General features: G+C 48.4%; 1 protein-coding gene across 1 annotated transcript; it reads left to right on the top strand.

Moving 5' to 3' along the window:
- Positions 1-1157: 1157 nt before the first annotated feature.
- Positions 1158-5706, top strand: LOC128419001 (olfactory receptor 1019-like; the record flags this gene model as incomplete). The annotated part of the gene is given in 3 exon segments (XM_053399234.1): positions 1158-1548; positions 1551-2059; positions 5698-5706. Coding segments are annotated over 3 exon segments (909 nt in total), but the record flags the coding sequence as incomplete, so codon positions are not given.
- Between the last annotated feature and the right edge of the window lie 4961 nt (positions 5707-10667).

Raw genomic sequence — 10667 nt, 5'->3', positions numbered from 1 at the left:
TTTTTACCTTGAACTTCTGCTTACTATTCAGCAGAACTCCAGAGCTGTTGTATGTTGAACCTACCCAATATGTATAAGTAAACAGGTAATGATGTAACACAGTTGTCAGAGAGGGGCAAAGAAGATGCAGATTTAGCATTGTGTAGGATGTTAAACTATTAGTATTTTTCTTTTTTTAAAAGTATAATCTAATATTTGTATATTGTATATGATGATGATGATGTATATCTGCTTGTGGATGAGAGTTACTCAGCTGTCACGTCTCAGTTGGCCATTCTACCTGCTGCTGATTTAAATGTAGCTCGTGTTTGTTCTGTCCGCAGGAAGGCAATTGCTACTGAGCCGGGGGAGGCTACTATTTCTAAAGCACCCCAGTCGGCAGCACAGAGTGCAGAAGGTGTCACTCTTCTCTCTCTCTCTCTCTTGGAGAAGAAGGAGGAGGATGCCATGATTCCTTTGTCCTGTATATATTGCTTAATAAACACTTAGAAAGCACACACCAAGCTCCATTTCGTTTCTGTTCTGCTCTGCTGAGTTGAGTGATTGAGCGTGCACATAGACTTCTGTTATGTGTCGCTGGGAGCATGCCAGGACTGGAGATTTGTGGACGTCCCAAGCTGCGCTTCATCAGGAAGATGCCAGAGAGGTTTGTCTCACGTTACAGGGTTATACATCTCATAAGGCTTCCACACAATCGCAAGGTACATGTGAGGCTGAAGGATGGAACACTATTGTCAACCAACACTATACCTGAAAGTTTATTTTACAGAAAGTTGACATGACACCATTTTTTGCTGATAGATACTCTGAAATATGTGTTTACCAATGATCTTAGCAAGTAATAAGCTCAGAAGGAATGAATGACGTGGTCTTCCCTTGCTCTGAACGGATTTTTTCCTCAACAGGTATTGCTGCTGAAATAAATACAGTGGTACCACAGATTACAGACACTTCAGGTTATAGACGCTTCAGGTTACAGACTCCACTAACCCAGAAATTGTACCTCGGGTTAAGAACTTTGCTTCAGGATAAGAACAGAAATCGCGCGGCAGCGGGAGGCCCCCATTAGCTAAAGTGGTGCTTCAGGTTAAGAACAGTTTCAGGTTAAGAACGGACCTCCAGAACGAATTAAGTTATTAACCTGAGGTACCACTGTAATGAAATATAATCACACTTTAGTGACAGAATTCTTCCTTGTGGGATTTATGGACCACCCAGAGCACCAAGTCCCTCTTTTCACCATGTTTTTAATGTTCTATATTATCACATTGGTGGGAAATATTGGAATGATTGTATTAATCAAGACTGATGCACAACTCTACACACCCATGTATTTTTTCCTGAGCAACCTGTCACTTGTAGACGTTGGATATTCTACTGCCATTGCTCCCAGGATGCTGATGACCTTTATATCACAGAACAAAATGATTTCCTTCGCAGAATGCGCAACACAATTTTTCGTGTTTTGTATGTTTGTAACTGCTGAAGGTAGCCTCCTGGCTGTGATGGCGTACGATCATTTCACAGCCATCTGCAACCCATTGCTCTATCAGTGATGTCCTCAAAACTTTGTGCAGTGTTAGTGGCATGTGCTTATATATGTGGCATTGTAAATTCAACTGTTCATACTGTTTTTATTTTTAGTCTGTCCTTCTGCAATTCAAATGTCATCAATCACTTTTTCTGTGACACCCCTCCCATTCTGAAATTGTCCTGTTCAGACACTCATACAATTGACATTCTGCACTTCATCCTGTCCACTATAATTGCCTTGACTACATTTGTGATTATCTTAGTGTCCTATATGTACATTCTCTTAGCCATCTTGAAGATCCGCTCTCCCCAGGGTCAGAAGAAAGCTTTCTCTACCTGTGCTTCACACCTGACAGCCGTCGCCATCTTTTATGGAACCATAATCTTCATGTATTTAAGGCCAAGCTCCAGTTTCTCAATGGACCAAGACAAAATTGTCTCTGTGTTTTACACTCTTGTGATCCCTATGCTTAACCCATTGATCTACAGCCTGAGGAACAAGGATGTGAAAGATGCCTTTGCAAGGGTGACAAACAAAATGGCACAATCCCATTCTACATGATATTTTTTTTAAGTAACTGTGTTGACTGGAAATAAATTAGCAGCAGGCATCTGACTTGCACTATTATTCTGTGTGCACAGCATGTAAAATATCTAATGTCTAGAACTTGCTGATGTATGCATTTACCATCGGCTGGGTGAGGACTGCAGGGCCTGCTCCCTTCCAGGGCCTTTTCCAACTGGCCCAGGGGGCGTGGCCCAGGCCCTCTCTCCCAGCTATAAAGGGACTACTGCTGCTGGGAAGCCTTGGACCATTGGCTGGGTGAGGACTGCAGGGCCTGCTCCCTTCCAGGGCCTTTTCCAACTGGCCCAAGGGGCGTGGCCCAGGCCCTCTCTCCCAGCTATAAAGGGACTACTGCTGCTGGGAAGCCTTGGACCATTGGCTGGGTGAGGACTGCAGGGCCTGCTCCCTTCCAGGGCCTTTTCCAACTGGCCCAGGGGGCGTGGCCCAGGCCCTTATTTGGAACAAACTTTTGGGGAAGTGTGGGAAGTGTTCTGCCATTGCTTCCCTGTTCCAGGTGGTTAATGTGCTTTAAAATGTCCTCAAGCAGTCGGTGGCAATTTAAATTTTTATTCCTTTTTTCCCATTTTTCCTTTGTTGGGGGTGGGTGGGTGGGATGGATTGTTGGTTGGGGATTAATTTTAGTATAATTGTTCTGTTCCTTTTTTTCCTGCTGTTGTTGTTTTATTGGTTCTGTATAGTTTGTGTTTTGTTTTTAAGGGGCGGGATCAGGGCTGCCTGGGAGTGGGTCCCCAGCCAACACGATGGCTGGGACAAGTTCCACAGGGGGGGAAGCACTGGGACATTCGATCTCGGTGATCATGGGCAGGAGGAGGAGTTACGCTAAGACCAGACCATGTCATTACCGAGGAGGCAGGTTTAGTCGTTGTTTGAAGACTATCCCTGCCTCCGGGTCTGGCCTTGACCAGATGGATACTGGAATCAACAGGGGAAACCCACATGACCTGAAAGTGTTGCTGTGCAATCCCAGGTCAATGATGAATAAAACCACTGCCATCCACGACTTGATTGTGGATGGAGGATTTGACCTGGCATGTGTGACAGAGACCTGGTTGGAGGAAGCAGATGGGCCTGTCCTTGCCGCTGCTTGCCCACCAGGTTTCTCTTACGCACAGCAACCCAGGTCATGTGGGCGGGGAGGGAGGGTTGCAGTGATTTTTAGGAAGTCACTAGCTTGCACCAGTCATTGACTATGCAAAAGCCTTTGACTGTGTCGACCACAGCAAACTATGGCAAGTTCTTAAAGAAATGGGAGTGCCTGATCACCTCATCTGTCTCCTGAGAAATCTCTATGTGGGACAAGAAGCTACAGTTAGAACTGGATATGGAACAACTGATTGGTTCAAAATTGGGAAAGGAGTATGACAAGGCTGTATTTTGTCTCCCTGCTTATTTAATTTATATGCAGAATACATCATGCGAAAGGCTGGGCTGGATGAATCCCAAGCTGGAATTAAGATTGCCGGAAGAAATATCAACAACCTCAGATATGCAGATGACACAACCTTGATGGCAGAAAGTGAGGAGGAATTAAAGAACCTTTTAATGAGGGTGAAAGAGGAGAGCGCAAAATATGGTTTGAAGCTCAACATAAAAAACCCGAAGATCATGGCCACTGGTCCCATCACCTCCTGGCAATAGAAGGGGAAGAAATGGAGGCAGTGAGAGATTTTACTTTCTTGGGCTCCATGATCACTGCAGATGGTGACAGCAGCCACGAAATTAAAAGATGCCTGCTTCTTGGGAGAAGGGCAATGACAGGCCTAGACAGCATCTTGAGAAGTAGAGACGTCACCTTGCCAACAAAGGTCCGTATAGTTAAAGCCATGGTTTTCCCAGTAGTGATGTATGGAAGTGAGAGCTGGACCATAAAGAAGGCTGATCGCCGAAGAATTGATGCTTTTGAATTATGGTGCTGGAGAAGACTCTTGAGAGTCCCATGGACTGCAAGAAGATCAAACGCATCCATTCTTAAGGAAATCAGCCCTGAGTGCTCACTGGAAGGACAGATCGTGAAGCTGAGGCTCCAGTACTTTGGCCACCTCATGAGAAGAGAAGACTCCCTGGAGAAGACACTGATGCTGGGAAAGATGGAGGGCACAAGGAGAAGGGGGCGACAGAGGACGAGATGGTTGGATAGTGTTTTCGAGGTTACCAGCATGAGTTTGACCAAACTGCGGGAGGTAGTGGAGGACAGAGGTGCCTGGCGTGCTCTGGTCCATGGGGTCACGAAGAGTCGGACACGACTAAACGACTAAACAACAACAACAGCTTGCACCAGGCGTCCTACTGGGAAGATCCAGTTCTCTGAGTGCATGTTCTGGAAGTTGGGCAATAGGGGCAGTACAGGATTCCTTTTGGTGTACTGACCTCCCCGCTGCACCAAGGATTCCCTGTCCGAGCTGCTTCAGGTCGTGGCGGATTTTCTCCTGGAGACACCTAGTTTGGTTGTCCTAGGGGATTTTAACATCCATGCCGACACGACCTTACAAGGGGCTGCTCGGGACTTCGTGGAAAGCATGGCCTCCATGGGGCTGTCCCTGAATAAGTTTGGCCCAACTCATAGTCATGGACATTCCATAGACCTGGTGTTCACCTCTAGTGACGTGGGTGATCTGACACTAAGTAAAAGTGAAACAAAAGAAGTGCCATGGTCAGATCACTTCCTGGTGCAACTGGACTTCTCCGCGACCCTTCCCCTCTGCAGGGAGGTGGGACCAATTCGGATGGTCCGCCCCCGCCACTTAATGGATCCAAATGGTTTCCAGAGAGTGGTAGGGGATGCTTTATCCCATGCTGATGGCCTTTCAGCTGATTCCCTGGTGGCCCGCTGGAATGCGGAGTTAACCAGGGCTATCGACTGTCTGGCTCCGAAGCGCCCTCTCCGATTGCATGGAGCCTGGACAGCCCTGTGGTTTTCTTCGGAGCTGAGGGCGATGAAACAATCGCTGAGACGGCTAGAGCGTCGGTGGCAGAAAACTCACTCCGAATCTGACCGGACACAGGTTAGAGCTCAACGTCGAGCCTACCAAGTGGCAATAGCGATGGCGAAGAAGACTTTCTTCACCGCCTCTATTGCATCTGCAGAAAATAGTAGCAGGAGACTCTTTCAGGTGGTTCGCAATTTAACGGAACCACCTTTACCACCGGGGCCTTGTAAAGACCCCAAGATCTCCTGCAACGATTTTGCAAAGTTTTTTGCAGATAAAATCACTCATATTCGGAAGGAGCTAGACACCACCGTGGGAGCAGGGCTGGGGCGGGAGAGTGCTAGAGCTCTGTCTGGTCAAGTTGCATGGAATCAATTTCAATCCGTTACCCCCGAGGATGTGGACAGGCTGCTTGGACGAATGAAACCAACCACCTGTCTCCTTGATCCTTGCCCATCCTGGCTAATAAAAGCAAGCCGGGAAGGGCTGGGCGATGGGCTTTGCGGAGTGGTGAATGCTTCCCTCTGTGAGGGAACATTCCCAGATCCGCTGAAAGAGGCGGTTGTTAAACCGCCTCTTAAAAAACCATCTTTAGACCCGGCCAGTATGGCCAACTATCGCCCAGTCTCAAATCTTCCATTCTTGGGCAAGGTGATTGAGCGTGTGGTTGCTGAACAACTCCAGGCACGCCTGGAGGATGCGGACCATTTGGATCCCTTCCAATTGGGATTCAGGCCTCACCATGGGACTGAAACTGCCTTGGTTGCGCTGGTTGATGATCTCCGGTGAGCTAGGGACAAAGGTGAGAGTTGTTTCCTGGTTCTGCTGGATCTCTCAGCGGCCTTTGATACAATCGACCATAACATCCTTCTGGACCGTCTAGAGGGGCTGGGAGCTGGGGGCACTGTTATACAGTGGTTTCGCTCCTTCCTCCTGGGCCGTGTTCAGAAAGTGGTGGTGGGGGATGAGTGTTCAGACCCATGGGCCCTCACTTGTGGGGTGCCTCAGGGTTCTGTCCTCTCCCCCATGCTTTTTAACATCTATATGAAGCCGCTGGGAGAGATCATCAGGGGGTTTGGACTGGGTGTCCATCAATATGCAGATGATACCCAGCTCTACCTCTCTTTTAAATCAGAACCAGTGAAGGCAGTGAAGGTCCTGTGTGAGTGTCTGGAGGCGGTTGGAGGATGGATGGTAGCTAATGGATTGAGGTTGAATCCTGACAAGACAGAAGTACTGTTTTTGGGAGACAGGGGGCGGGCTCGTGTGGAGGACTCCCTGGTCCTGAATAGGGTAACTGTGCCCCTGAAGGACCAGGTGCGCAGTCTGGGAGTCATTTTGGACTCACAGCTGTCCATGGAGGCGCAGGTCAATTCTGTATCCAGGGCAGCTGTCTACCAACTCCACTTGGTACGCAGGCTGAGACCCTACCTGCCCGCGGACTGTCTCGCCAGAGTGGTGCATGCTCTGGTTATCTCCCGCTTGGACTACTGCAATGCGCTCTATGTGGGGCTACCGTTGAGGGTGACTCGGAAACTACAACTAATCCAGAATGCGGCAGCTAGACTGGTGACTGGGGGTGGCCGCCGAGACCACATAACACTGGTCTTGAAAGACCTACATTGGCTCCCAGTACGTTTCCGAGCACAATTCAAAGTGCTGGTGTTGACCTTTAAAGCCCTAAACGGCCTCTGCCCAGTATACCTGAAGGAGCGTCTCCACCCCCATCGTTCTGCCCAGACGCTGAGGTCCAGCGCCGAGGGCCTTCTGGCAGTTCCCTCATTGCGAGAAGCAAAGCTACAGGGAACCAGGCAAAGGGCCTTCTCGGTAGTGGCGCCTGCCCTGTGGAACGCCCTCCCATCAGATGTCAAAGCGATAAATAACTACCTGACATTCAGAAGACATCTTAAGGCAGCCCTGTTCAGGGAAGTTTTTAATCTGTGATATTTTACTGTATCTTTGGTTTTTATGGAAGCCGCCCAGAGTGGCTGGGGAAACCCAGCCAGATGGGCGGGGTACAAATAATAAATTATTATTATTATTATTATTATTATTATTATTATTATTATTATATACCTAAATGGAGAATTAAATGTGTATTTCTGCAATGCCTTATATTGGCAGAGAGAAAAAAGTACCCTGATTCTATACAGACCACCTATATCCAAACAAAACAATCTGTGATGCTAACGTAAGCCTACAGGATCCTTTACAAAAGAGAGCCTTCTTCCACAAGATGGAAACCATACAAATCCTAGGAACAGGTTGTGCCAATGAATCCTACTTCTCCAGAATGAGAGGCTACTCTCTTTCTCTGGAATCTACCTGGTAGCAGCAGCTTGTCTCTCTAGAGACCAAAATATACTTATGGCAATCCTCCATTCAGAAGGAATATATTGGAACTCCTGGATATTTCCCCCCTGCTGTAAGTGCTATAATGGGATTCACATTACAGTCAGTGGGAAACCTAATATGCTATGTGCTCTCTGTGATTCTGCACAAATGCAGGCTGTAGGATCCTTCCTACAAGGTGAGGCAATTTCTTTCATCCATTTTTATTATTTATTTATTAAATTTCTATACTGCCCTTCATGTGAGATTCACAGGGCAGTTTATAATACAGTGGTACCTCAGGTTACATACGCTTCAGGTTACATATGCTTCAGGTTACAGACTCTGCTAACCCAGAAATTGTACCTCGGGTTAAGAACTTTGCTTCAGGATAAGAACAAAAATCGCTTGGCAGCGGTGTGGCAGCAGGAGCGGGAGGCCCCATTAGCTAAAGTGGTGCTTCAGGTTAAGAACAGCTTCATGTTAAGAACGGACCTCCAGAACGAATTAAGTACTTAACCTGAGGTACCACTGTACACAAATGCAAAAATGCATAATATAATAACAAACCAAAACAATGACACCCCCACAGCATTGCTTACAGTATTCCACTGTGCCAAGCACATGGCTGCCACACCAGCTGCAAACATATCCTGCTAAATGAAGATGCCAAAGATTGAGCCTGGGACCTTCAACGTCTCAGGGGTTTTATTCAGAAGAAATGTTCTGAGCTGTTTCCATATTTTGCATGGGGGGGCGGGCGTGGAGAGTTGGTGTGTGTGTGTGTGTGTGTGTGTGTGTGTGTGTGTGATGTGTCCCCCACATCACTCTGAGCTCCCTCAGCACTACTCAGTATGCCATTCATACTGCTGTCCTCAGGTGCTTCTTAATGACTGCCATCTTTATTTTAATGGCTTGTTCTATGGACGATATCGTTGTGATCTAGCAGAAAGGTAGGGTAGCTAAACTTGTCAACCAGTCCAATTTTCCACTGTTCATATTTCAGGGATTCCGTACGTAATAAGGAAGAGACAAAGGTTTCATTTGACACCCATTTCCCTTAGTAATGCGGTGATGGAGGCATGGCCAGCAGCTGTGGTCCTACTCTCCCGTTCCATGTGATTACAATCCTATGGAACAATATTCTTCAACTTTGGCTCTCCAGAATTTGCACTCCTATTGTTCCCAGCCAGTTTAGCCAATGGTCAGGGATGATGAGAGCTGCAGTACAACAACATCTGGGGACCCAGGGTTGAAGCGCATGGTTTGGAGTAGAGCACTTGAAAAGGACTTAATCTGAGATTCTGATAGAGGCATGTCCAACTTCAGATAGGTTGTGATCTACTACTGTATCAAAAAATGGCAGTGATCTACCCATTGTCCTTCTTCAACTTACACATACTCTCCCCGCCCCCTCCCTTAACATGTGTGTTTTAAGCTGTGTTTCTTTTAGACCCCCTCAGGGCCAAACTGGTCTGTCTGATGGTATCTCCCGCCCGCCCCACCCCAGGTCACTGGCCGGGTTAGTGGAGTGCGCTGCGGAGCTCTCACCGGGCGCTGCTTCTCCTCCGGGTGTTAGCTGGACTAGAGAAAGAAGCTCTGAAGTAGGCCAGTGGCGTCTGTGTTGTCTGCTCAGGGGAGCAGCGGCACCATCCAAACCAGCCAAATACAGGGCCAATTAACACTCAAATTGGAGGGACGAGGAGAGCGTGCTGGGGGGTGCTTATGTGGAAGGAGGTGGCTAACTGGACGCGGGAAGGGGGAGTTTAAAGCAGCTCTCTCTCTCTCCCCCCTCAAGCCCCCACCACAGCAGCAACACACACAACATGCCAGCAGGATGGTTGCTTGGTCCCACCCCGCTGCCGCCGCCACCATCACTTTTCCTGGCCAATAGCGACAAGGGGCAGTGGAGACACATTGCTGCCAAGCGCAATGTTGCTGGGACCAAGCGCAGGTGACTGGCTCTGGGGAGGTCCTCTGACAGCACCTTCCAGCCGCGTCAAGGTTTCCCAGACCGGGAGAAAGGGGCTTCCGATGACAAAAGTGGAGAATGAGTGTGCACAGCTGTCTTCCGGGGGCAGAAGGATCTGAACCAAAGAGAAGTGGCCATGCCAATGTCCTACTAGCAAACCCTCCGCTGCTTAGGGAGACGTGTTTGCCTCCTGTGATGTTACTTTGGAATCCTTTCCATCTCACTAGTTCGTCGCTTGCTTATAATGCGCCCTGATCTGTTGCCCGCTTTGCAACTCGCTGGCAGGGGACGGAAAGTTCCAACATTAAACTGTTTTGCTCCATCAATTGCCTCTTTCGTGGGACGGGGCAGGGGTGCTGAACCCTCCAGTCTCTCCCTCAGTGAGGAGACCCTCCAAAATCAGCAAGTCTCCAAAGGGAAAACTGACATCGGGCAACATCTTGACGTTGTTCCACCGTCCACCGCTGCCGCCTGCCCATTGCCAGCCCTCGATTTGTCCTCGCTCAGGAAGAGCCTCTTTCGCAAAGCTCTGTGTATCCACCCGAGGTTTTCGGGGGGGGGGGAGCTCCACTGCTTCTCTCTCTCTCTCTCTCTCTCTCTCTCTCTCTCTCTCTCTCTCTCTCTCTCTCTCTCTCTCCCTCTCCCTCTCCCTCTCCCTCTCCCTCCCCGTCTCCCTCCCTCCCTCCGTGAAGGCAACATCCCCCTCCTCAATACCTGCGCTCTATTCCCCAAGAGCGCAGCAGGAAGGATGGTAAGCCGGCTTCGGAGGCTGGAGGCTGGAGGCTGGAGAGAGAAGGAGTAGTACAGAAACAAGCCCAGGATCGACTGGGGTCTCAGGATTGACGCGTTGTACACCCGAGTGATAGAAGAGAGATATTCATCTCTTCCATAGATGTGCCAAGTATTTCCATCACTTACGTGTTAAAAAGTAAACTCTGTGTTGCACATTAATGTAGTGTCTCATTCCCTCTCTGATAGAAGACAGATATCTGAATCCTCTGTGTTTCAGTAAATTTAATAACCACTGGTCAGTAAAACTTACATCTTATTTGCATATAGCGAAAGGTAACTCACATCTTACACTTCTTTTACTTATGCAAGGAGAGCAGAGGAAATCCACTCTACATTTATTTATTCACCACCACCACCTGAGCATGCTATGATCACAGGTTTACCTGGCCTTGGAAAGATGATGCAAGGGCTATGGCGGAGTTGTAGAGCCCTCCCACTTCCTTCACAAAGCTGAGCAATCACTTACCGGGTTTTGGGAAGGAGATGTGTGGACTCTAGGACCTGGCCAGACATAGGACAATGATAG

This window comes from Podarcis raffonei, chromosome 1, assembly GCF_027172205.1.
Source record: "Podarcis raffonei isolate rPodRaf1 chromosome 1, rPodRaf1.pri, whole genome shotgun sequence".
Lineage (NCBI taxonomy): Eukaryota > Metazoa > Chordata > Lepidosauria > Squamata > Lacertidae > Podarcis > Podarcis raffonei.
The sequence above is the reverse complement of the archived record's forward strand: the minus strand, read 5'-3'. Positions and strand labels throughout refer to the sequence as shown.